Raw genomic sequence first — 26,844 nt, 5'->3', positions numbered from 1 at the left:
TATCTAACTCGTAAAACAATTTTGAAACTACTCATGGTCACAAAGTCCTGCCTTCTGCTACTTTTAAGAGCTATTCACGCCCAAACAGTACAGAGTCTACTTAAGTTGCGCTTACTGATGTGGAGGGGCGAAAGGGCCATTAACATTACTCCATAGACCGGAGTGCGTCTTCAGTCACACCGATAATGGTCGGTCATTTTTGTTAATGAAGCGGTGCATTACGAGAGCCACCTCGTTCTCTGACTGCGCTCTACTAGAAGAGCTTGGACTCGGATGGGATCATGGCCATCCGTCTTGCCATTCTGGATCGTATTGTAGCATATTTTGCCTTGTAGGTGGATGAAATTAGGGTATTGCGGGTTATTTATTTCTCTACACGTGCTGACTGAGTTAGAAGCTCACATAGCAACTGGCAAATAGAGCGCCTTAATTATCTTCGTTGATTGCTTGCGTATTCGATGATAGCCAACATTTTATTCTCGCTGTCAATTTTCATGCTATATTTAGTGTACTATTTGTGTTCTGCCACAAAAGCAACCGAATAAAAACACCGAGATCGATACTCATAGCCTAAGCACCCTGTGAGACACGATATCGCACCAAGGCATACTGGAATGGATTTTGCGGCGCTATAATTGGCTTGGGTGCGCTTTCCTATTACATGAGTGACTGACGACAGTTTAACAAAAACTGAAAGTCTTTGGACGGTAGGGTTTTATGAAGATAACCTTCGGCTCTTCTTAGACGATTTTTCACCCTGCATTTTCCCAAAAATACTATTCAAATGTCATTTGAGCATTATTAGTAGACTAACATCACTGATTTACTAACACTACCGCATGCTTTCCCCAGAGCTTCTAGTTCTCAAGGATCGTGAAATTTTAATCAGATTTAGCGTGTGGTGATAAACTTGATAGCAATCGGATTTTACGCAGTGTTTTCAGGAAGAGAACTATGTAGTTTGTATAAATTGAGTACTTCGACAACTAATTCCCAGATGTATTGATCGATAGGCCCCTACGTCCATTTAAGCCTAGCTTGACTCCCCTTCAAGAGGGAACGCGCATTTGCAACCTTGCTCTCCCTCAAGGCCACTAGATAGGTCGCTACAAGTGCATCCATTGTTTCCGATTGAATATAAACCATTGGCGTAGGCAAACTTGAAGTAGGGACCACCGAGGTCGGTGTCAATGGCTTTAACGGTTAGGACATAGGGAAGAAAGTTGTCTTCGATAACATAAGGTGTGCCACAGTCATTTCCTGACGGCCCATACACTCCCCGTGGAATGCATTCGTTGTCGTAGATGATGTAGGCGGTGTACCCAGCCAGTCCAGCCCACGGAGCGCCGCCGTTAAAGGTTGGGACAGCTACTTCACTGACGTCCAGTGCAAATGTCCATACGCCTTCTCCTTGGGGCATACACAGCTGCTTTCGTGTCTCGGCCGTTGTCTCAGCTGATTTGAGACTGTTTGAGAGTTGGCAGCTCGCAGAAGCCTGGCCAAGAATGGCCACAGCGGTGGCAAGGCTAAGAATATGACGGTACATGGTGTCTTCGCGTGATATCTTTCTTTGGTAGATCAAATAATTGGGGAGCTCAATTGATATGTTTGGATGTTACTTTGATGTGGAATATACAATAATGCATTTGTTGAGAATCAAACTCGTTCTTATACAATTTCACAGGTTGCATTACATACGTCATAAACCCGACATTCAACACAGTAAGGAATAAGACATTAACACTTGTTTCAAAAAAAAGCTGGCAAAGCTTCGTAGATTCATTCCGCCAAGCACTAATTTGCCTTTGGCGAACCAGCTTGTTCCAGATTCTGGAGAAGTGCCAACAAATCGCGTATATGTGAATTCTAGCCCCCGCACCCGCCTCAAAGCTTAGCAAACCGCAAGGAGCGAATCTAAAGATCTTCATGTTTTAATGGGGATATATACGCCCACCCCCTTAACCCAATCCGCCGTAGACCCGAAATCAGATTTTCCCAGTAAGTTCCTAGTGTTTTTAATTCCCAATCTCCAACCTACACCTCACCTCTACAGTTAGGGTTATGGGGTTAGAAAAGGTCCGGGCTTGGGTTTGGGTTAAGGTTAGGGAGTATCAGGGTTGTTTAAAATAATGTTATAAACTAATGGCTTTTGATGGCAGGGAACTGAGGACCAAAACCAGTAAGAATTTATTAGAAAATTTGATTTCGAATCTACTACCAGATTGGGTTACGAGTGAGCGTATAAATCCCCTGCCCATGGGGCAAAGGACTCTGGGGGAGAGAGTCGGTTTAGGCAGACGTCAAACTTTGCCTTGAGTGGTTATAATATTCGCTTTAAATCTCGCGGGGCGGAACTTTCAGGGTTAAAAGTCATGCATTCAACCCAACAGATCGCCAAACTAATTGCCTTCTAATCCTAAGCGCGTTGGGGCCATGGCTTGCTTACAGCCGTTTAGAGAATGATGTTTGTCACTGACTTTTCACAGGGTAAGAATTGCTGACTATGGACGAATTATGCACTAAATAATGCAATGCTCCGATAAAGCATATCACATGCATAACACAGGATAAATGATGTCATGCCTTCATGTGAGTGCGTTACTGGCAATATCAGTAGTTCCGACTTGTTTTAGCTCCCAACTACTGACAGGAGTACTTTTATAATTCCTTCCTGGCAAAAGCTTCCCTTGTTGAACTCAACAGTCCTGGGTTAGACGTATCCCTAATGGAAGCCTATAACCTGCTAGTTGTACGATCTGTATTACAGTCTACCGTAGTTCAGATTTCCCCACAGAGATAAAATCCAACTGTCGAATTCGATGCCTTAACATCAAGAACATACATCTCTACGTACGTAATAAAGTATATTTCATCCAAAAGGTGCATCGTTATTCCAATATCAAAAATCAGCCCATATTGCTACGAGTTGGAAGCAGTTCATGAACATTGAAATTCTGCTGTCTGGTCGACTACTATTTCCAAGTAATATCACATAAATATATATCTCGAAGCTTCATCTATTTAACTCCCATTACAAGGCTGGCAGTTGTTCAATGCGGTCTCTTATGGAAGGCGCTGCAGCAGGTGGCTACGAAGACTTAATCAAACGGTGTTTGGATGTGGACTGGCCCGAAAAGCATACAACAGACAAAGATGATTGGCTGTGGCATTTGACTCTATTTTTATCAAAAGCTGTGAATGACCGCTACATCAACATCGTACAGTTGATGCTTGATAATGGAGCAGATCCGAATGGTGCGCATCCGGCCGATGTGGATGAACTGAACGAGGATGGAGTGCCTGCTGTATTAGAGGCCATCCGCCGGGATGATATTGAGATATTTAAGTTACTAATCGAGAAAGGCACTGATCCATACCCCTCAGAACCTCCGGCATGCCCAACTGCGTTCCAAGAATGCACCTCACAGCCACCAATTTCCGATGCCAAGTTTGAGATTATCCGATTTCTGGTAAATAAGGATTGCCTGGCCGTACCGGGAACTTACGAATTTAGGTCCTTAATCTCTCAGTCTGTCAAGGGAGGAGAAAGAGTTTTTGATCTGATCCGACAGCATACAGGAAAGGATATTGCACCTCATTACTATGACGAGCAGAAGACACTTTGTACTGCAGCTCGCTTTGGGGAAATATGCATTATGAAGACGTATTTTCTGCAGGATTTGACTTTAACATTGTCGGGGAATCAATGTATTCTACTACTCGCAGCCCAGTCTGATCAAAATCTACGGGCAATAGTGGAGCGCACAGTGTGTTTTCTGCTTTCTCATGGAGCGGACATTGATTCACGGAATTCTGAAATAGGAATGACACCTCTTCTAACTCTATGTAGCTTAAAAAGCCCTACTGAACAGACGGCGGACACCGCGACAATCCTTCTAGAGAAAGGCGCGAACATATTCACTGCCTGCAATAACAACGAATTTCCACTGGTAAAGGCGGCTCAACAGGATTGACCTAATGTACTAAAATCCTTCCTTGAGTACTTTAATAAACAAAGCACACCGTTTGAAGAAATCAAAAGCATGATTGAGGAAGCTATAAAATCCTCAGGAAACGAAGAGACTAGGAGAATCCTAAGTCATTTCTACTAGCCGAGAGTGTATCCATCATGGACAATTGGTTCCTTGTGAGAAAATCATTAAACAATGGTACTCGGGCTGCCTACATCCTCAAATACCCAAATATTTAGCACGATTTCAAATCGATATTATGAAATTCACTTCGTGCTTGAGATGATTTGACTTCTATGTGTAACACAGCGATGACTTGGACCGTGGAAACAATTCAATTATACATGTATATATCATTGAAAGAAAATTAGTTAAAAACATCACTGACAAATTGTTGATTGCGGATTGCTCTGAACCAAATTGAAGCTTCATCCAATGATTTTTCTGTTTGTTCTGCGTACGCTTGAACAACGGATTTGGTCACACCTTCAAGAGCTTTTGCTCCTCCACAAAAGAACATTTTTCCTCCACCATTGAGTAGAAGTGGCATTAGACTTTCTCGACTTTTCCACAACCGGTCTTGAACATACCTGCAGCCATGGCTCTTCTCTGGGGTAGCACTAAAAGCATATTGTAACTCCATCGCTCCGGCTTTCTCCCATTCTTCCAGATGCTGCAGATACAGGGCATCCTTTTCGGGGTGCCGACATCCAATTAATAAGATACACCTCGCCAAAGGGGTTTCCGGGTTTGTCTTTATGAAAGTAGCCCGTTCCTCTACAAATCCTCTAAAAGGTGCCAAGCCAGAACCGGCGCATACTAAAATGATTGGTGTGGCAGTCAAATCTCTAGGAAGGCGAAAGTGTGCATTTCCAGGACGAAGAGACACCAAAAGTCGGTCGTTCACCTTCAAGTTGGCCAAATAATTTGAAGCTGCGCCGAAAACTCTGAATTCACTTCGACCTGCCTCTGGTCCAAAATTCGCCACGCCATAGGTAAGAGTGCATGATCTAGGGTCAGGAAGTGGCGAGGAAGAAATTGAATATCGGCGAATATGCAGAGGCGGGAGCATTGAAAGATATTCTGCAAAGGACATGTTTGCTGATGGAAACATGAGGAGCAAATGTAAAAGACTAGGACGTTGCTCCCTGCCCTGCTTTGACGAGACAACCGCTTCAAGAGCGTTCTTTTCAGATTGTTCCGGGATTGAGAGTGCAATGGCGCGGACGTTCTACATATGAATCAGCACATAATACATTTACAGAAATTTAAAAACGACTCACCTTATCAGTAGCTGGATGATTTAGCTCCACAAGCTCTTTTAGCATGATATATGCACTCCTGGATCTCGGCTCGGGTAGGCCGTTTATGCTTTTGCTTGAGACAACCTGCGAGTCTATTGCCAGTCCAAACCTTGTCATTGCTACCTTGACCGTCTCGTCATGGTTGACTGGTAGAACTGCTAGGTAATCACCAGTGCTATACTCCATACCAGATGGGAGCTGGATTTTGATATGTCGCTTTTCGGGCTCTCCGGGCACAGTCAGTAATGTCGACTCTAGGACAGTGCCTTCACGACCGTCATAATCTAGCTCTTGCACCCGGCTACTAGGAACCACTTCAAAGCTTGAAGTTTTCGCTTCTGCTTTTGGCTTCTTTATGCCTCTTTCGAGGTTTCCCTTGTTGGTTGAGTGGTAATTGAAGTACTCTTGAGTCAAAGCTGGCCACAGTGACTTGTCAGCCCATAGGTCAAAGTCATTAAAAGTATCGTCGTATGAAACATCCGAGAACCCTCTTTTTACAACCGCGTAGCTGCCGCATGCCATCAAAGCGTTGTCCACCCAGGTCGGTACCTTCTGAAAAGTGGTGACCCAGTCACGATGTCCACATCCATAAACTGCGTGAACATGTCCATCTAGGGATTTTGTTTTGCCTTCTGTCTCCAGGTTCGCCAACCAACTCGCAAACGAAGTGGCATTGTCGGGAGGCTGGCCCTCATAGCTGGCTGTGATAACCACGACCGGCACTTTTGCGTAGGTGGTAATGTTTTCTGCTGCTTGATCCATGGACATCACTGCTGGACAGAAACCATGTTTGGGGGCTTCACCGGCAAGCGTATGTGCCAACGTCTGGCAGGTGCCAGTGTTAGATCCATAGCAGATGATAAGGTCCACTAATTTTGTCGGAGTTTCTGGCCTTGGTTCGTGTGTTTCTCCCTTGCCATCGATAATAGTCGTGATTGTATTAGACTTGGGCCGAGCCAGCTCCTTTACGTCCTGATTCAAAAGCCTTCTCTGCACGAATGTTGGGGTTAGTCCAACACGAAGCCTGGCAACTGCCTGGAAGCCTGTTGGTTTAATGGTGAGTGTCTTCTTTATGGCAAGATTGTAGTCGGGATCGGCAAAATCAAATTCGAAATTTTGGATGAGTAGTGCCATTGTCATGGTCGCTTCTTGCAGGGCTAGAGCACGACCGATACACGCTCGCGCACCATTTCCGAAAGGCTAAATCGTTGTTGAAAACAGTTTGTCAGCTTCAGAAATCTAAATAACTTCCAATAGGTAACAATGAAATAGTGGAAAGTCTACCTTATAGGCTCCTTTTGGTAAATTGTAGAAGTGTTCATCGCACATCCGCTCAGGTTTGAACTTGTCTGCATCCTCTCCGTAGACCGTGGGGTCTTCATGGATTTCTTGGAGAACTGCAACTATCGTCTGGTTTTTACCAACCTGGTATTGCTCCTGACCAATGAAAATGGGGGAGTCATCACATGCATCTTGTTTGGGTACGACTGAAAACGCAGGCGCCGTTGGGTGGAGCCTCAGTGTTTCTCTGATTACCGCCGTCAGGTAAGGGAGCTGGGATAGCATTTCTGGAGTCATCGAACCCTGTCCGAGAACGGCATCCACTTCGGCTTTAGCTTTCTCCATGACCTCCGGGTTTTTGACCAGTTCGTAAAGCATAAATGACAGCAGTCCCGAAGTTGTTTCGTGGCCTGTACCAAAACATCACTAAGATTAGTGAAAAATCACGACACAAGCCCATTCAGATGCTTACCAGCAATGAGGAATGTAGTAATATTATCGATTATGCTTTCTTCTGTCATCTTCTGGCCTGTTTTAGGATCCACCTCATGTATCATAGCATCAATAAGGTCCTTTTTGCGATATGAGCTATTTCGCCGTTTATGAACGACTTCACGACCTATTTCCCTCATAGTTTTGACGTCTTCCCAGTATCTTTGCGTGGAGCCTCTAAATACATAGTCACTTACAAAATCAGGCCGCTTACTTCTCGAGCTGCATTCAGTAAGAAACGAGACCATAGCGCTAACGAAGGGGTGCGGTGTTTCGGAGTAAAAGGAGTTAAAACGCGTATCCATGGTAGTCCTGCCACTGTTGGTTAGCTAAATACACTCAAATAGTGGACTTAAATAAACTGCTGATATGGGGATGAGAAGGCCAACTCACAGAGCCAGTGTATCTAGGGTAAGTCTTGTGAAGTCTCCAGTCACGTTGATTTTAGTTCCAGGACTAGACCTCGCCCACTTCAAAACCAACTGGCTAGCGATGTCGTACATTTCTGAATCTCAGTCAGGCTAGGAGTTTACATTGGTCCAATCCGTAGACGGACTTACCCTCAAACATGTTCTTGATAGCAATGCCATTGAAGACAGGCATGAGAACTCGGTGTGCGATTCCCCAATTATGTTCCCCATGTGACGCAGTAAATAGCCCGTCATGTGTTAGGTTTCGTACCTCAAAAAGCCCCCCTCGTCTGGGCATTTTGGCAAATCTTTTCTCGTCGCAAATTTCATTCAACAGTTCCACTGAGCACACAAATAATGTTGGCCTTTTGCCTGGGCCGTCAACAAGTTGAAATATCGGGCCTATCATATGTAAGCAAAAGCAAGCATCTAGCATAATGGAAATTCCACATACGTACCATATTTTTCATGATACTGGGCATGGTTCATTCCGTCTAGTGAGTTGCCCATCATTGGCCAACCTCGGGGATGTGGGACAGGTGTACCCATAATGCGTTAGTGGTATATTAGGCGAAAGAAAGAGATAATATATGTGTATTGATGGCTCTTAGAATACGAATGTAATTCTATGCAGCGCTATGTGAAGGATTCTGGAGCTATATAAGTATCCCATTCATTGCAGACACATGACAAGGCAAATTCGCTTTGGTACGGAGTACAGTTAGCAAAGGAAGAAAAAAAGGAATCCTCTTTGTTGACTTTGCCGCCCGTCTTGCATAATGCCGATACCTGTTGACGTTGTCCGTAGTAAATGTTTATCGGCGTTATCTAGCACAACACCGAGCCGAGCCGGCGATAATATCGCCGACTTTTGACATCCTTCTCCAAGCGGGCGGTGTTCCTATGCATAAAAGGGGAGACTGTTATAATTACCATTGCTTTAAATGTTGTGAAATGTAGATGCCTTGGGCTAAAAACAACGGTTCAATTTAGCTACCAAATGTTAAGGACTGGCGCGTCACCTCGAGCATGAAAGGTGCGATGGGTGTTAGAGGAAACGAACATGGTTCTCTGACCAAAAACAGTTGTACGTAGCAGCTGAGAAAAATTAAACTATTCATAAATGCCTTCCAATGGGGGTTACTATCACGAATCGATACACAATGACCTCGGTGCTCTGGCATGATTCTGAAGAAATCCGAACCTTCAAATTCAATAACCGTGCAATTAACAGTAATCAATATGTCGCTTAGTCAGTTAATTACATCCTGGCGTTCCATGTAAAGTTATTCCCGGTTCTCATGCATAAATCAGCAAAGAGGACTCGTAATACCTAATCTTACATGTGACATAAACATCAACTGATCAATGTGTTGACTACCTCTTTTTATATTTTGCTGTGCCCGCATTGCAGTAAACGTTTTAACTCTTCAAATATTAACATAACATGAAGTCGATGAATATATGAAAAGTTTGAAATGAAGTTTCGTTATACCAGTAGTCAAGAATCATAATGCAGATATGTATATTCTTAGTAAATGCGTAAATTGAACATGGGTTGACATGTGGTAACACTGAAAGATGCAAAGAGGAGAGAAAAAACAAGACAGTGGCTGACTGTAATGGAAAATGATGAGAAGTCGTTGTCTCTCTAAGAATTAGCTTGTCTAAGTGGGTGTTCCTCTTCGGGTATCGCTGCATGTCCTAAGTAAGAACGAAATTTCCGCGTGGATAGTCTCGCTTCAAACATCTCATCCAATTCTATAGGTGACCTGTCCTTCATTTCAGGGACAAGTAACCAACACCCTATAACTCCAATACTGGTAAATGCAGCGTAGACAAATCCGATCTTTCCTCCCAAGTTTCCTGCATCCGAGTTGTATATGTACGGCAGAAAGAAACCGAAAATTCCGTTGGTGAGATAGTTTGTAAACCACGCCAGACCAGACGTTTTGGCTTTTAGTTTCAGAGTAGATGTCTCTCCTACCACAGCATATGATGCCGGCCATGGACCAGCGCTTGCGATGCAGATACTAACTGCCATGACAGCTCCAACAAACCTACATCTACAGTTAGTGTTATTAAAGATAACTAGAAACCAAAAAGCATGAAAGATGAGTATCACTTACCATGCAATGGATACCGAGGGGAAACAAGCTGCAATACCCATAGCTAACCATAGCAAAGCTACGGGCGTCAGCCCAAAAACTAGCATTCGTCTCCGACCAACTCTCGTCAACAGATAGAATCCGAGGAGACTGAATATAAATCCGCCAACAGCGCCACAAATGTACAAGGTTGTGGCCTCCCCTGCTTCCATGCCAAGAAGTTCCGCAAAATAAGTGGTATGGCCGAACAAGGGTAAACCGAACAGTTCTGGGATAGTGCTGGCAAAGAGTACGATCATAGTGCGTCGAGCATCACTGCGTCGTCGAAAAAGATCCAAGTAGGATATCTCGTCAAACTTATCTCCGTCCTCACTCTCCCTGGCAACGTCGGCTCGAAGGCGGTCATAGGCATTGTTGCCGTCGTCAGAAAATTTAGGCCCCTCCAGTTTGAGGCATGCTTCTCGTGCTTGTTGGAAACGACCTTTCCTCATGAGCCATGCTGGACTTTCCGGGAGAAATACAACAAGAGCTAGTGGGATTGCCGAGAAAATCCACTGCGTCGCCATTGGCAATCTATATGCTATCGGCTCCATTATATCCTCCTGAGACTTGATGACCAAAGCGGCAATAATCTGTCCCAGTACGGTGAACGGAGCAAGTGTTGAAACAACAGAGCCTCTAATCGACGAAGGGAGTATTTCGGATATGTATGCCTGAGATGTGCACATTACGGCGCCCATTGCTATACCTTGGGCTACTTTACCGACAAAGTAAATGCCCCCTCGCGCATCGGTTGTCGCTGCCTGATCAGCTAGGAAGCTTATCGTGACTGTGGCGGCTTGTATTACGCCAGCCACTCCAATTGTCCATTTTCTTCCAACTGCATCCTGGGACCAGCCACCAATTAGTGACCCGATCAGCGAACCTATAGCGGAAGAGGCCGACCACAGCGACAGCCAAATAGAGGGAATAATATAACCTCCATCACCGGAAGGGTCAGGAATCCCAAACATTAACCTGCCATGTATGGTTAGTATGGAAATTCATTTTAAGATAGAGTGGGACAGAACGTACTTAAAAGCTGGATCTCCTGCTATGTTTCCGACAAAAGATGTCTCATAACCTCGGACAAGAGCGCATGAGGCAAGTGCTATTCCCCAGAGACAAAGTCTGCGATTTTCTGTAAACTTTGTCCAAAAAGAGTTTGATTTATCGGAATTCGTAAGTGGAAAGAAACCCGTATCTTGCTTGTTGCTCTTCATTGTGTCCGCAAGGGGTAGCTATTATGTAGCTTTTAGGGCTTTTTTTTTTTCAAGAAAAAGAAGAAGATCCAGACGAATGCAATTGATCAAATCTTAAAATGTTCGAAGTGTTGGCATAAACGTGAAGCTATTGATATGATCTAGATTTCTTTACGAATCACTCACCCCCTTTATAACTACATTTTTAAACATGGCAGCCTTCGATGTCGTTGTATCTATCACTATTAACACCGAACCGACAGTGTAGATCTCTCTCCACAGCACTACTGCGTTGCGCCTAGTGTTGCTAATTTTGCATAACCGGCCCTAGTGAGCATGCCATTCCCCGCTATGGACAATTACAGCCCTCCAGGGACGCGTTATGTTGCCGGGAGATGTCAGCATTTCTTTTAAACAGGTCACTTTATTTTCAGTAGAAGGTAAATTAACCATGTGGGTCGTAGCTAAGCTCTGATTTAATGCTCGTTCGGTATTGCTGCCTTGATGTTTTGCATTGTTCATTCTCGGAGCTATTTCTCAAAGCTCCGAAACGATGAGGTCGCTACATCGGATATATTCAAGTGCGCATCTGCCATTGTATGAAAATATCAATGCTAAGACATCTCTATAATTAGAGATGAAACATCCCCTCACATGCATTAGAGGATACCCATTTCTCAAAATTGAATCATGGCACAGCCCGGTACAAACGAAAGTGCAACATCGACCGAAACCGGCTCTACATTTGCCGAGGGGACGGATACTTCTCCGAATGGAAATCAAAGCCCCTCCATCGAACCTATTGAGAATTGTCTCATTCAGGAGCTTTCCAACAATGGTTTGGACACACTCGTAGAGCGCGACGTCGAGAAGGCGGAGGTTACGAATGGGGTGCAAGATGACAAGCAAACAGACCTCGTAAGCACATCGTCCTATTGTAGCACTCCCCCCAAAGAGAAATATTGAGGGCTGGTTGCAGACATCCCAATTTTCTAAAAGCAAAAAGAAGTACACTTAGACTAAATGAAATGGCAGGTGACATGGGATGGACCAACAGACCCTATAAATCCCCGAAACTGGCCCATTCGTCGTAAATGGATAATAACATTCATTGCTTCAGGCTTCTCTTTTGTCACGCCCCTGTCATCCTCCATGCTTTCGCCAGCGCTTGGAGTAATTGCCAATGATCTTAGTATCCAAAGCACTGTGGGTGAGATGTTAGTCACATCGATTTTTGTTCTCGGCTACGCTATTGGACCGCTCTTTTTTGGTCCTCTGTCCGAGATTTATGGAAGATTGCCAGTCCTCGTTGGATCCAATATATTTTACTTGGTCTTCAATACGGCCTGTGGCGGCTGTCGGACTTCAGTACAGATGTGGATCTTTCGGTTCTTGGGAGGACTAAGTGGCAGCGCCCCTCTTGCAGTGAGTCAAGGAATACTTCAGTGTCCGTAGAGAATTATTGCTAATATTTATAGGTTGGAGGCGGTGTCATGTCGGACGTGTGGGAAATTGAAGATCGCGGTAAAGCAGTTGGAATCTATACGTTAATGCCCCTTCTGGGTCCAGGTAAACCAGCTCTTATCCACCCCATGATAGAAGATAGACGACATCTGTATCGCTGACATTGTTCCAAGCGGTCGGTCCCATTGCAGCAGGGTTTATTGTTCAATACTCCAGCTGGCGATGGTGCTTCTACTCAATTTCGATTGCCGGTTGCTTGGTCCAGATTTGTGCTTTTTTCTTCTTTGCAGAAACGAACCCGCGAGCTATCCTAGATGAAAAGGCAAGGGCTCTTCGCAAAAAGACTGGGAACGAACACCTATACACGGACTGGGATGACCTAGACCAAAAGCCCCTAACGAAGCTAGGCGTGGCATTCAAAAGACCTTTCAAACTCCTAGCTACACAGCCAATTGTGCAGTTCATCGGTATCTACATGGCATTCCTATACGGTCTGATGTATCTTGTTCTATCGACTTTCGCCGGACTTTGGATTAACTCGTACCATGAGACCATATCTATTGGAGGTTTGAACTATATTTCTACCGGTCTGGGGTTTTTTGCGGGGTCGAGGTTCAATGCCTTTTTCCAGGATCGGGTTTACCGCCGACTAAAGGCACGCAATGGTGGAGTTGCGAAGCCTGAGTTTCGAATCCCACTCATGGTACCAGGCTCAATCCTAGTTCCAATTGGTATTTTCATATATGCGTGGACCTCGGAATACACCACATTCTGGTTGTGGCCTAATGTCGGTATCTTCATTGTGACTGTCGGTATGATTATTTGCTTTCAGTCCATGCAGGTATATGTAGTAGAGACATACTCTCGTTACGCGGCGTCTGCAGTTGCTGCTACTGTTGTTCTTCGGTCTTTGGCGGGATTTGGATTTCCACTTTTTGTGAGTCCGCCCCGATCAGATTCATCACACCTTATACTCCAGACAAAAAGGCTTCTAACAGTTCACTAACAATGGATAGGCGCCTCAAATGTACACTACACTTGGCTACGGGTGGGGAAATTCAATTCTCGGATTTGTTGGCTGCGCTATCGGCTGGCCTGCGGTGTTTGTCTTCTGGAAATATGGCAAATGGCTCCGGGAAAGAAGCCCTTTTGCAGCTGGGGGTGACTAAATTTTGAAATACGCTCCACTGAAAAAAATACCAGATAAGCATATTTGTATTTTGGGGTAATTTTCTAAAAAAGAGTGAGTAGTCGTGAAACGTATATTTGGTCAAGTTTCTAACCACTTTTACTTATAAAATCATTTCTTTAGTAGACCCTAAGCTACATATGTAAAGATAACACATAAAATTGCGCGCGATGCTGTTTCAGGGTATGATATTTATGACTCGCCCCGTTCAATGTTGACGACATAAAACATTTGAATGTCAAACGGTGGATAGATAGACTATTCAAGGAATCCAACTCCTCTAGTATTGTTACGTACTAATAGAATCACTGACACAGTGAAATTATATCAATTAGCATTAAACTTATGTATAATATACGATATATGATTAAAATGCTGCATTTTTATTTACAGTAAACCTCATTTCAACATAAATTACATGTAATCGATCAATTGATAAAAAATCTCTCAGTTGATGTCAAAAGTAAATGGATGCATATCTCTCTCAGTTCATCATTAATACATACAGCCATGTCAGATCTGTTAATTTCAGTGACAATTCTTTCAAATACATGTACATATCAACTCATGTTGAATATTACCTAGATGTCTTTCAAGTAAGATCAGTAGCACCCCCAACGACATCCGATCAACATTGAATCATGAAGGATGCCATCAAGTTTACCAAGTCCGCCAAGCCAGAGCGTGATAACGCCGATCCGAATCCGATAAGCTCCATTTAGCGGCCGCGGGCCGGAAATGGCCCATCACGGAATATCCGCCGGGAACCAACAAAGGCGAGCGTCTTTCGCAACATCATTGACACTAACAAGCCTATTCGAACTTCACTAGAGCTGGCGTTAACATCATCTAGACACGCGAAGATCTTTTTTTGGCCCTTGGAATCTCTGTATTGCTCTATATATTGAACGCCGAGTGGCCCTCGGAGATATGGAAAGTCCCCGACAGCACCGGTTCGTCTCCCCAGCCCCTTGACAGGCGCGGTGTCATTTGTAGGTGATGTATTTCGACTAACCTGATAAAATAGGCGTCACAGGAGAAAGGTCCGGGAAGAAAAGCGACCCGCATGCGAAGCGTGCAGATCTATGAAGCTGAGGTGCGATGCTTTCACCGACTACTCTCGCCCTTGCTCTAGATGCGTGAAAAAAGGGATCGAATGCACTGTGCTGGAGGCGAGGCGAAAGAAGCAAAGCGCAGATGCGCCTCCGAGTATTTTATCCAACGGTTTTGACATGTCTACTGTGCCCCAACTGACGCTCGAGCCTCGTACTGTACCGGCCTCTTTCCACACCCCATTAATAGAATATTGCTCAGCACCGCGAGTCATCAACGGCATCGAGGTTTCGCCTAGCCTTATTGACACATGTTTCAATCTGTAAGTTTCCTTTTTTTTTTTTTTTCATTCTGAATTAGATCCAGGGTGTGGGTAACGCTGATTAGACACACTTCCTAGATTCAACTGCCACTATTCTCCTATAATGCCAATTTTATCGTCCGTTCCCACCCCTGACCAGACGTTTCGAGAGTCAGAACTCAAGTTTTGGGTGATTGTCGCCATTGGATCCAGAAAGTGTACCCAAGATCCTACACTGTTCTCACAATTGTCCACTCCCGTGGAGAATCTGGCTATGAGCTCATTAAGACTTACCAGATCGCCTTGTCCCGTTATCGAAGCCTTGCTTTTAATCTGCACTTGGCATATTTCAAACGATCGACCATTCTTCTCTGGTATCTACCTAACATTTACGAGTACGGTTCTTCCGCTGGCGCTGCAGGCAGGTTTACATCACTGCTGGCGCCTCCGTCCGACGTTTCGAGACGGAGATTTGGTAGCAGACCCAGACGGAACCCGAGGTACAAAGCTTTGGGCTTATTCTTCAATTATAAACCAAAAGTATGCCAGGTTTACTATGCCGCATTTCTCATCCTCTAATATTCTTTTAGTGCTATGATTTCTAGCGGGCTCACTGTTATGGACATGCGCAGTGCCCAACACTTCCTGCAAGGCCGCGAATGCTGTGCCAGCTTACCACAATGGCTTCTTCACCGTGGCCGAAATATCGGAGCGATATCAAGGATGCAACGGGCGCTCTCTGAAATTGATTTAGAGCGAGGAGAAACGCAAAACGACATTGCAATCAAAAGTCTTATAACTTCTATGGAGTTTGAACTAGTAAACTGGCCCATGAGCAGCAATGACGAAGGTAAACTCACCTGCCCTTTGGCATTTGATAACCGAAACACTTGAGTTCTTCGTCTTACAAGAATAAGCAGATCCTACCGCAGACTTGCATACAGCCATAGCGCTACTTAGCATACGTGCTACTTGCTTATTTATGACGGAGAATAACACCGATAATATCACACTAGCCAACCTTTTTGCTGCCGCAATCAGTGTTGTGGGCATGGTCGATAATTTAAACATCTCGGAGCAATGGCCGTATTATGTGTTTGAGGCCGTTGTTCTAGCAGCCGCGGTTCTGCTGAGACTTGTCAAGGGTATGCCACCGGGTGGTCTTGACCAGTCCTCCGGAAAGACTGCATTATTTGCCGCCATAAATATTTTCAAGTCAATGTCAATTGTGAACAATGATGTTCCGGCTCGTGTAGCAGGAATCTTTACGAAACTATGGTCAAGTAACGAGGTCTTCAGGAACTCAAAGGGTGATTATGATATTTCACTTCACGTTCGGAATAGGCTGATAGTCAGCGTTTCTTTTGATTGCTTCTGGTGGTACAGAAAAGTCGTGGTTGGGTGGCCAAGCTCAGTTAACATGCAAGGTAAGCTCACACGTTCTTTGAACAAAGATCAGATACTAAAGCAACTCTTGTAACAAGAATCGGATACTCGTGAAGCCAACTTGGACGGCGTACAAAACTTTTTGGACGATGACTTTTTCAGTTTTTGGGGGTTTGATTGGGCAACTGGAGTTGCCTCACCTGGTGATTTTCCGGATCCACAATATGTGGGCTTTTCACAAGAAAAGGGGAGCGCTCAGTAACGTAGAAGCTAAGTAAAGATAAGTAGTACATGGGCGCACAAATTTGGAGTCTGTATAGAGTATCATCATGAAAGCCGTTAACATATGAATTTATCCAGTGAGTATAACAATAACAATGTATTTAAATCCTCCTAATTGAAATAGTTTGGGACTTCGTCATTTTCAAAAGAGCGTTGTCCTTTCGATTGAGTCCATCAAGTCTACAACATTGCCAGTCACCTCCTTGCACTCGTCGGTAACATCACATTCTTTGATGACTTGTGCAAAACGATATTTCCAAAATTGCCATCTCTCGAGGTCAAAAATACCTTTCCCGCGGTAAAGAGGACCAGGTTTCCACAGTTGCAAATCGTCCGATGTCGTATTATTATGAAGATTTGAGTCAGTGATGAGTTTGAACAAAGTCTGTCCATTCCATAAGAGCCACTGAGCCGCTCCTAACAAGTACGCGCTTCGAACTGTTTTTTCTTCGTTTGCCAGGTCTTCCTCAAGGGCAGCACGCATCGCCCATATGGCATACGTAGGATTTGTCGGAAATATACGACGCTCATAGAAATGAGCCACAAACGAATTGTAGTTTACATATTCCGCTGGGTTCTTATCATCTGGAGCTAAAGATTTATGTTAGACTAAGGAAAAGGAATGTAGTTGGTACGTATGCTTACAAGAATAATTCTCTCTCAACGATTCGCCCAGACGCTGGAATCGGTAAATCTTCCCTGTCTTTTCCAAAGTTTCAATTCAAAGTCACGATGTACGATAAAGAAGAAAATCTTACTTAGGAGTCCACGGAACTGAAGTAACCTGACTCCCCAAGGGTCTCAAGCAGGTTGGCTACCTTGAGATGTGTCGATTCTCTGTAGGAAGACGACTCGGCTACCTCGAAGCAATCCTCGCCAAACCCAAATACTTCGGTAGACAGAGAGGCCTTTGTGGGAAGCAGTTCCAAGATCGACCGCGAAGTTTCTTCCAAAGACATGGCGTTGTCAGCTTTTAGATAACCATGTAAAATGTCAATGGCTTTGTCGGACGAGTATGTCGACCCCGCAATTTCATAAGGGTCTGCCATGCCTGGAAGCTTCTCGAGGTTTGTAGCAGATAGGTTGTGGGCAGTATAATAGGAGTTGTAGTTATTTGTGAGTAGTAAAATAAGGGACTTCTCGTCATTGTAAGAAACGAAGTAAGAAGTTGATGCGATGCCCGAATGTTGGAGCAGAGTCTCGGCGTCAACTTTATTTAGCAACGCCAACCGAGCGCGTAGCACTCCCACCAGGGCCGCTGCTAGCCAATCATTCCCTGGTGCATTTAATGGCAAGGGTTATTATTTTTAGAAATTCGTTGGAAGTAGTTTCCCGCGCCTAAAGAGTGCCTTCTGTAGTCCGTGTGTATTGTCATTAGCCAATAGTGGCACCGGAAAGGCACATCACATCGTCTTGCCGCTGGCAAGAAACAGTTCAAGTTTCGTATCACGCATTGACAAAATTTGTATAACATTTACACAGATTCTAAGCCAGTTATCCTAAGAGTCTAAAACAATTCCAGAAGCCACAAAATGGGGTAACAAATGATAACCGCCAATATTGAATCGCCAAACCGCGTTAGAGAAAAGGGTATCAGTCGTGATAGATCCATCCTATATATGCTTGCTTCCTAGCGAGATGAACTAATGCCTATTTCTACATTCCAGGTTTATCTTTGTTTTACGACGTATAGAGGGCGTCTAGACTACTTCCGACACTCATGGTTGGTATAAAGATAGTCATTATGCCTTTCTCTTTTTCTTGCTTCCCTTGATTTCCAGATCATTCGATACCAATGATTCCCTTGTATCTACGAAACACCACGTTTTAGAATCTCTTATTACTTTATTTTGTCTGTACTATTCGAGTATCACTCCAACATGTGTTTTTCAGACCCTGGGGCAAAAAAAAGGGACATCCCAAGGTGCCAATATACATATCTACCTGACGAAGAGACGGATTCTAAATGATATTTAGGCATATCGAATTGATCGAACCGCAACTTCATCGGATGGCTTCCAGATTCGGACATACTCCAGTGTCGAGCGTCATCTAAGTACGGCTCCTCCTATTCCCGCCAAGGAGAACAAGAAAAAGCACCCTCATAAATACAACAACACCGAAAAACAGTATCCTCCCGGTCAAGAATATTGGTCGTTTCCAACGAAGCCATATCCATACACCGAGCAGAATACAAAGGGAAAAATTTGGGTTACAGGGACAGATGGTCAACCTCACCAGGTTCGCCCTGATCCAGGCTATACTCGCACCACAACAGATCAGAGCAAAGTCATACAAGGTGTCAGCTATCACCCACACAACGATCCAAACAAGCTTATCCGAGCAAAAGAAATATACCCGTCTCGTCGGGAACGTCAGAGATAAACGCCATCATGTGAAAGCTTGTTTTTTCCCACCAACCATGTCCCTAATAACTATAACGGTCAAAGTTAAATGTTGTTTTATAAATTCTATTTTAGTCTTAAATCTCATTCTGGAATATTACTGTAGCTCCTACTCGAATATACTATATATACATGTATATGTACAATCATCCTTTACTACCGTCCACTGAGAACGACACTGTGGCGATCAATGATTGGAATTCCTAGGAGTGTATTGTGAGGATAATTCGAATACAATTAACCCTGGTCTTCCAAATGCAGCAACAATTGAACAAAACGGAAACAAAATAAAGAGAAGAAGTTTTTTTCTACATCAGCATTAACCGATTCATCTTGAGTGTTTTGCGGTTAGGGTTCGGGCCAAATACATCAACAGACGATACTACACAGCCAGCCACTAAATGCAATGTGACGGCCCTGTTTCAAGGGGAAATTGCCTCTACTATCACAGCTATTTTACATTTCTCCTTTCTCTCTTTGTTTAAAAGTTTTCTCTACTTTGTTAATATAAAAGTCGCTGATTGATGTCGAATACCATGAAAACCTGGGTTAGGCGGAATATGTTACGATGCAGTGGTTGGTTACGTATCATTACAGGAGGGTCGTACGGTAACTTCCCAGCGTATTGATGATATTACGGATGCAATACCGTTTTAAACGGGTATTTGAATAACCACCCTATGGTACTATTGTTTCCTTGCTCAACGCAGATAAATGGTATTGTGTATAAATACACATAACGAGCCCCCCTTTTACATCTCCTCCTTTCTCAATATACAGCAATTTATTTTCTAACATTTGAATATTGTTCTAGAAAGCGAAGGGGATGTACCGAGGTAGAAGCCGAACTATATTTTCCGGCCCAATAGGAGCCGGTGATTATCCGGACTCAACAAGTCAAACTTATACTCCAACAAAGCAAGAGCATAATAAATAGCCAGAAATCAATTGGCTCGATCATATGTTCCGACACAGCCGGATTATATCGGCAAACCCACGGCTTCGACCCCTTAACTGCACCAAAACTTAGCCGGTCTACCCGCCCGGTGGACATGCCCCGCGATACATCGGGACATGAACCACGGCGAGCCGGTGTGCTCGGGCTGTCTCCAGTCTCCAGCACAACAAGCAGCAAGCAACAAGCAATATTTCAGCATCCTAGACAGATCGGGAGAGCGATTCGCCGATACAGCGGATTGTAGACGCAGCGACTGTGCCGGCAGACACGCAAAAGTCTTATCCGCGGGTAAGCGCTTGTCCGGCGAATATTACATAAGCCGTAGCACGTCAACTGGTCATCGGCGGCTCTCGGCAGTTGTCGCTGAAGCCTCAACTCCAGAGAGTCGGCATGTAGCAGCGGTATTTGTGCGCCTACTCCATCTGCCGTCTGCATGCCGATGGCTCTGCTATTTAATGGCGCCTCTGCCGCCCCTCCATCGTCCCCAGACTTTCCCCAGAACTGCTTCCATCTCTCTCACGACAACTCGATCATCGAGACCCCGCCACCGCCACCATGTCTACCACCCGCGAGTTCGATCCTAACTTCACGCCCTACGTGGTCAACGCCATGGGCCCCAAGACGCCTGAGCGTGCGCGTGTCGTTCTCGGTTCTCTGATCAAGCACATCCACGAGTTTGCCCGCGAGGTCGAGCTCACCCCAGCCGAGTGGATGCTCGGTGTCGAGTTTATCAACTCCATCGGCAAGATCAGCACCCCCATTCGCAATGAATGCCACCGCATTTGCGACGTCATTGGTCTTGAATCGTGAGTTCTGCCTAGAAAAGCAAAAGGAAGAGGAAAGCAAACTAACTGGTTGATTAGCCTCGTCGATGAGATCGCCAACAAGATCGTCACCGAACAGGGCCTTTCCCCGACCTCCAACGTTATCCTCGGTCCTTTCTGGTCGCCCAACGCTCCCTTCCGTGCTCTCGGCGACAGTATCATCCAAAACCCAAACCCTGAGGGCAAGATCACCTACATGCACGGCATCCTCAAGGACCTGGAAACCGGAGTCCCCATCGAAGGCGCCGTCCTTGACATCTGGCAGGCCTCGGCCAACGGAAAATACGATTTCCAAGACCCAGCACAGACCGAGAACAATCTCCGGGGCAAGTTCAAGTCGAATGCCAAGGGAGAGTTTGACTGGTACTGCTACCACCCGACTCCTTACTCCCTGCCAACCGATGGCCCTGCCGGTGTGCTCCTCAACCTGATGGACCGCTCGCCAATGCGTCCTGCCCACATTCATCTCATGATCACACACCCCAACTATGCCACTATCATCAACCAGATCTACCCTAGCGACGACCCTCATCTGGACATTGATTCCGTCTTTGCTGTCAAGGATGATCTTGTTGTTGATTTCAAACCAAGAACTGGCGACCCCAAGGCTTCGCTTGACCTCGAATACAACGTCAAAATGGCCCTGAAGAAGCACCACCCCAACCCCAACTCAGCCCCTCCTGTTTCTTCATTCGAGCGGCATAGCAAGTCCAGTCAGAAGCTTTGATTGACTAACCTAGGTATATTTATGTTTTTATCTTCTCATTTCCCTGTTTCAAGCATACCTGTATATATTACCGCATTTTCAAGAGAATATGACGTCCTGAATGGGCAAGTGATGACCATTATATGTTTTCTTTTTAGATTTAAACACCGTTCAATTGTGACGTACGTAACTAAACCAGTTATACCATTATTTGAATATCAAATGGCATCTAAATTGATTTTCTGATAGTCTTGACAGACAAACCCGCATCCTTTCCGTTTGGGGAAAGAGCCGTGAGATGCATAAAATAGGGCTTGCGCCGCTCCAAGTACGAAATGACTTTCCAAGGCCCCGTTTCACATGCACTGGCATTTCGAGTTAAGTTGGCTACCCACAACTAATGATACCAACAACTTTACTTTGACATGTAAGATTACTATGTTTCACGCTTAATTGTTTACGTATTGACAAGTCTTCCATCTTAGTTCGTCTATATAACCCATGAATGAGATGGGAAACAACCAATATCAGTATCCAACGATTGAGAAAATTATGGCAGTGATTGCTGGTATGATGTATTTGTAATCTCTAAATATATGACATCGGGACACTGGAGTTCCAGTAAACAAACAACATGTAATATATTGGAAATTATCATAGTAAGAATAATCAAGTTGCTGGTGCACAACCCAGTATTTTCCAACGTTGGCTTGTGATCGATAAATAAGAGGTCCGAGTTCACGTTTGGCAACTCTAGTCAGAGATTGACGACCTTCCCACCACCAACAGTAAGTGATGACCACATCGTCACCAGAAAGGTTACCGGAAGCAAGAGTGTTGTCATTTTGCACCATTTTCCAAGGAGTAGCAGCCCCCGCACCGGTAGTGGCAGTGTTGACTTGAGCATTGGCATTGGTCCAAGTAACGGTATCAAAGCTAGAAAATGGCACTGGGGCACCGGTGGTTCGATTCAGAGTCCTCAACGATACACTCGGCAGTATCAAAGCATAGAGCAGACGACACGTAGACCGGTTTCGGGTGACGGTGACTACAGTACCAACGTTTTCAAGGACTGTATTTCCAATGGTAATGCTTGTGGCGGTATAGTGACCTGGATCTGGTCTCCAACAGATACAGGCAAGTTATCGAAGTTGATTTGGGCTTCCGCTGGGTAGTACTCGAACTAGGGTATGTAGATAGCAGCGCTGTTCTGAACCAGCTGATGGCATGTGTCTAAGCCGCATGCAACAACAATTACTAGTAGATCCATTGTGGGAGGTGGTTAATTCTCCCGATCTGCATTCTAAACGCGGCTCGGGTTATGGTGGCCCCGAGAACATTTTTTGAACGACTCGGCATGTTATAACCCGTACAACTAGCGAATATATTCCTAACATTGCGTGTCCCGTCTCTCAATCTCGGTGATCTCGCAATTCCCTCCGAGGAAAGGATGAAGGTTGGATACGAGGTTGGGGTCATTGTTAGATTAAGAACCGTCTAACTGAGCGATTACTCCATTATTGTTTCGACTAGGAGAAGAACATTTTTGTATTCCACATCATCGTTTTATTTCTATTCGCAGATTGTTCATCTTTACCTGGATGATAGTATGACTCAAGCAGGCATTTTTTCTTTTCTTCTTTTTTCTCAAGTGATGCCAAAGAAACGGGTCGTTAGACACTATATTCGTACTTAATCCATCCTATTCTAATAATATTAGGGTGTTGGTTAAAATATGATATTTCATGTGGAAAAGCGTATCAACCCCTTTTTTCAATATTGGTCAACTAAGATCAAACAGTTGCTACGTTTCAAACAGTATATGTTTATATATGACAACTATAGCAACATCTCAACTCAAAAACCCCCAAAGCCGCCAATAATAGCTTAAATACAATTGGTGATTTGTCCTGGGCAGTATTCGGCAGAGCACTCCCAGCGCACCATGCAGCCCTGAACACACCCTATGTTGGCACAATTGGCACCACTAACACAGGCACTTCCTAAGCAGGACTTTCCACAATCAGGGCAGTCTCGTTTAACTGTTTCGGCATGCGCATCCCTGAGTTCATCAACAACGGCTGTTGGAACGTGGCATAGAACATCATTTAGGTCATTGCTGAAGATAGAAGAGACGCCACCTGGGTGACGCCAGATAACCGAGTTCTCAATTGCAGTACCTCCAATGCCATGCGACGGTAATGTTGTGTTGTCACATTCTGGGTAACTGTAAATGTCCGGGTTTATGGCGGATGCAGTCATAACATGGCCTGTCAAGACCAAGGCAGATAGGATGGAAGTTTTGATGAAATGCATGATGACTGTGTATGTTTAATCTTAGCTTGTGTTGTCAATAGGGGTCATCTTTTTGGCATACCGGAAGTTTTAATTTTCAAGATGAATGTCAAGTTGTTGAATGTTGAGTAAAATTCATATGCAGCCAGCGGCAGCCTTTTATAGACCAAAGTCTATGTTTCGCGAATTCGAATATGAATGAGCAGAGTCATTAATCGCGCTACGTCAGAAGCTACAATACATCATAAACTATTATTTCCCCGGAGATATGACATTTTCAGCCCCAGATGTATATCTTTTTCCAAGTTTAACGTATAGACTAAACCTAATACCCCATTTTCCGTTCTGAACTCTGCACCAAATCCCACGTTAGCCCCTTAGCGCGCCAATTACACGAGATTGGCCGGCACATGAATCTAAGCCTTTTCTTGGCTATAAATGATTGAATGATCAGATCGGGGCTGAATTTTATTTTTGACTCTTATCCACCAAAAATAATGCATCCGTGCATGCTCTACGCGAGCCCAATGGAGAAAGCAATCTATTTTTAATCCCCCTTGATGATCCTTACTTAGATTGAAGTATACGAAGAATTATTAATGAGTGATTTGTTTAAGATCTACATATGGGGACTGTTTCGTGGAATTGAGGCAACGGATAACCCCTAGTTAGTTTTTTGGTTGGTTGGTTGGATTTCTATCCTCTCCTGGCAAAGCCCCTATTCTTTTACCTAGTGCTGTGCAGTTATCTCACAGATTGAGATACGGGTTGTGCCTCCTTATAACATTCCAATTTAAGGAATTGTTCGAGCGATCATAGATATCATCCTGTAGGTGGTTTCCATCCTGCCTTGATTTTTGCCTCCAACAAAGACGGCTGGGTTCCAAATGTCTCTTGAGGGGCCCAGCATTTCACTAACTCCAATCCTGCTTCCTCTAAAAGCTTTCCGTATTCTCTCTCTGTTCTCTCCGCGGATGCAAACGAGACCATCATGCTCATATCTCCCACCGCTGCCATGAGGGGAAGGTTCTTCTCCGGCATAGCCTTCTCTTCGATCAATAGCAGGGAAGATAGATCCATAGCATCACGCAGTCTTGTTAAGATCTGTACCACTTGTGCATCCGGCCAATCATGCAGCACTGTCCTGAGATAGTATGCCTTAGCACCTTTCACAGGCTGCTCGTCGAAAAAATCATGCCCTTGGCCAATAATACTAGAGGGTATAGTTGCGGTCTCTATGACATGCGGCAAGTCCTGTAGGATAAGTGTTCCCGGCAAGTCTAGGAATTGCTCTTGAAACAAGAGAAGATCGCTGCCATGGCCACCACCAACATCGACTAGAAGAACATCCGATTCGTCTTGAACCTGTAGCTTTTTCTCGACTGGGAAGAATTCAAACCACTTTTTCCCGGTCCGTCGATAGGACGATGTCATCACAGTATTGAAGGCATCCTGGTAGTATGGTTTGGAAGACAAGTAGTCAAAATACCGCAACTTGTTACCCATGGCAAATTGGAATGGCGTGTCGTTGGTATCCCCGGGGTTTTTCCACCCATTTTGCGCAAAGTACTCCGGCAGTTTTGTTAAGAAAGTATGGAAATGGGTACTGGTGCTATTAGCTACATCATTCTGTCTAGAATCTGGGGTACGCCATGCTTACAAGTGGATCACAGCAGCAGCCAAAGGCGAGGTCGAGGCGTATGCTGCAGCCAATGGAGTAGACAGGAAGGTTTCTGGTGATGATTGTTTGAGGATACCTATTGAGGCCAAGAATTTCATGATTCGTCCTAATAGCAGTTGATGTTAGTTATAAGCCACCAAAATGAACAGGAATCCATACCGACTAGCGCAGGATCTGCTTTGGTGTCTTCTGCTATCTGCGACACAGCTACCTCTTTCTTTTCAGTTTGGGAGGACCGGGAAATAATAGCATCAAACAGTTTCAAGTCGACTCCCAAGCGAACTGCCATAACTTGGTGTCCCTAGTTGCAATTCATATTAGGCTTCGATGAGGGTCATATTATGCCATGATATCTGAAAGAGACATACGGAAAACAGTATACTCATAGTTTTCTCCAAGGGAGATTCACACAAAGCTTTCAATTTCCCACATGCTTGAGAGAGCTGCGCCCGTTGCTGTTCGTCTACCTGATCAAGTTGACCGGTGATGGTAGCCGAGTTTATGGTCTCAATGAGTTCGGAAACCCTCATCTTAGATGCTATGGATCAAAGTTCCTTTGAATTTGTATAACATTAGAATTTGGAGGTTGTTGTTGGGGAAAACACATAAACATGCAACTGTAGGTGGCTTTATATAGGGCTTGCCGGATGTAGTTCGGCCTTTTCTGGACAGGCCGCTCCGAGTGGGAGACCGAACCCGCCCCGAAAGCTATCCCCGACCTCCCCTGCTGCTTAGTATTGGAGTAGGACTATCAGTAAAGGCAGCAGTCATGCTACTACCAATTGACGGTTCGAAAGGCTACTTGTTTAAGGCTGAACGAGAGCTGGTAGGAATAATTGTCTCATTCCTCAACGTAAACCGCCGTGCTATACTGGTCATTCTTTCTCTCGTATCATGTCTAAAACTCGCTTGAATTCACGGTATATAAATTACTACTTAGATACATCTTGTCCAAACTTGTGTTATCCAGTCTACCAACGCTTTATTCTGACGGACAATAATATGGCTACCCAGATCGCTACTTGCATGGCACAGGCCGCTTACTCCACTCTGACCCACAATGCTAAACTTATTGAAGTAATTGGTAAAAACTCTAATCCATATACGGCTAGCTGATTTCCACTTTTGGAAGCCGAAACCATATCGGGCTCGTTTCTCCACGTGCTCGGCTTATGGACTTCCCCGTTTGGGAATACTAGGCTGGATGTTGGTTTCGCTACAGTGACTCCAGCACCAGCAGGCGACTTTGCTCAAACCGCTCCCGCCAGACTAACCAAAAAATAACACATATTAACATATTACCGGCTCAAGCAGCAGATCATACTTTACATGGCGCAGCGAACATCAAGTACGGCTCTAAAAGCTTGTTTTAGTACCATGGCTCAACGTCGATGCGCGCGGCCAATCGGGCCCATCTACCCCAGAACTAAGCCCCCACAACGCAGTCTTATAATGCGTCCCGCCACCGCTGGCGTGCTTCTCCAACGTTATTT

The 26,844-nt window shown here is 44.7% G+C and overlaps 9 protein-coding genes across 9 annotated transcripts; 3 read left to right on the top strand and 6 right to left on the bottom strand.

Annotated features, from left to right (window-relative positions):
- Positions 1–1,033: 1,033 nt before the first annotated feature.
- On the bottom strand, positions 1,034–1,546 carry TRUGW13939_07467 (uncharacterized protein; the record flags this gene model as incomplete). The annotated part of the gene is made up of 1 exon (XM_035490608.1): positions 1,034–1,546. One exon carries the CDS (start codon positions 1,544–1,546, stop codon positions 1,034–1,036), a length of 513 nt encoding a protein of 170 aa, XP_035346501.1.
- A 1,507-nt stretch (positions 1,547–3,053) lies between these two features.
- On the top strand, positions 3,054–3,974 carry TRUGW13939_07466 (uncharacterized protein; the record flags this gene model as incomplete). Its single annotated transcript, XM_035490607.1, has 1 exon — positions 3,054–3,974. The coding sequence occupies one exon, from the start codon at positions 3,054–3,056 to the stop codon at positions 3,972–3,974; it is 921 nt and encodes a 306-aa protein (XP_035346500.1).
- Positions 3,975–4,338: 364 nt separating this feature from the next.
- TRUGW13939_07465 (uncharacterized protein) lies at positions 4,339–8,007 on the bottom strand (the record flags this gene model as incomplete). The annotated part of the gene is made up of 7 exons (XM_035490606.1): positions 4,339–5,202; positions 5,255–6,475; positions 6,560–6,966; positions 7,029–7,360; positions 7,442–7,553; positions 7,609–7,860; positions 7,917–8,007. The coding sequence occupies 7 exons, from the start codon at positions 8,005–8,007 to the stop codon at positions 4,339–4,341; spliced, it is 3,279 nt and encodes a 1,092-aa protein (XP_035346499.1).
- Positions 8,008–9,109: 1,102 nt separating this feature from the next.
- TRUGW13939_07464 (uncharacterized protein) lies at positions 9,110–10,828 on the bottom strand (the record flags this gene model as incomplete). The annotated part of the gene is made up of 3 exons (XM_035490605.1): positions 9,110–9,518; positions 9,588–10,583; positions 10,641–10,828. 3 exons carry the CDS (start codon positions 10,826–10,828, stop codon positions 9,110–9,112), a joined length of 1,593 nt encoding a protein of 530 aa, XP_035346498.1.
- Positions 10,829–11,497: 669 nt separating this feature from the next.
- On the top strand, positions 11,498–16,462 carry TRUGW13939_07463 (uncharacterized protein; the record flags this gene model as incomplete). The annotated part of the gene is made up of 11 exons (XM_035490604.1): positions 11,498–11,725; positions 11,843–12,232; positions 12,286–12,376; positions 12,445–13,208; positions 13,288–13,432; positions 14,314–14,413; positions 14,488–14,835; positions 14,914–15,354; positions 15,405–15,664; positions 15,735–16,241; positions 16,299–16,462. 11 exons carry the CDS (start codon positions 11,498–11,500, stop codon positions 16,460–16,462), a joined length of 3,438 nt encoding a protein of 1,145 aa, XP_035346497.1.
- Positions 16,463–16,624: 162 nt separating this feature from the next.
- TRUGW13939_07462 (uncharacterized protein) lies at positions 16,625–17,531 on the bottom strand (the record flags this gene model as incomplete). Its single annotated transcript, XM_035490603.1, has 3 exons — positions 16,625–17,073; positions 17,128–17,181; positions 17,267–17,531. 3 exons carry the CDS (start codon positions 17,529–17,531, stop codon positions 16,625–16,627), a joined length of 768 nt encoding a protein of 255 aa, XP_035346496.1.
- Positions 17,532–20,400: 2,869 nt separating this feature from the next.
- On the top strand, positions 20,401–21,396 carry TRUGW13939_07461 (uncharacterized protein; the record flags this gene model as incomplete). Its single annotated transcript, XM_035490602.1, has 2 exons — positions 20,401–20,651; positions 20,709–21,396. 2 exons carry the CDS (start codon positions 20,401–20,403, stop codon positions 21,394–21,396), a joined length of 939 nt encoding a protein of 312 aa, XP_035346495.1.
- A 506-nt stretch (positions 21,397–21,902) lies between these two features.
- Positions 21,903–23,691, bottom strand: TRUGW13939_07460 (uncharacterized protein; the record flags this gene model as incomplete). Its single annotated transcript, XM_035490601.1, has 2 exons — positions 21,903–22,486; positions 23,271–23,691. 2 exons carry the CDS (start codon positions 23,689–23,691, stop codon positions 21,903–21,905), a joined length of 1,005 nt encoding a protein of 334 aa, XP_035346494.1.
- An 801-nt stretch (positions 23,692–24,492) lies between these two features.
- Positions 24,493–25,881, bottom strand: TRUGW13939_07459 (uncharacterized protein; the record flags this gene model as incomplete). Its single annotated transcript, XM_035490600.1, has 4 exons — positions 24,493–25,276; positions 25,331–25,457; positions 25,511–25,652; positions 25,720–25,881. The coding sequence occupies 4 exons, from the start codon at positions 25,879–25,881 to the stop codon at positions 24,493–24,495; spliced, it is 1,215 nt and encodes a 404-aa protein (XP_035346493.1).
- Positions 25,882–26,844: the final 963 nt, after the last annotated feature.

Source organism: Talaromyces rugulosus, chromosome IV (genome assembly GCF_013368755.1).
Source record: "Talaromyces rugulosus chromosome IV, complete sequence".
NCBI classification, from domain to species: Eukaryota; Fungi; Ascomycota; class Eurotiomycetes; order Eurotiales; family Trichocomaceae; genus Talaromyces; species Talaromyces rugulosus.
The sequence above is the reverse complement of the archived record's forward strand: the minus strand, read 5'-3'. Positions and strand labels throughout refer to the sequence as shown.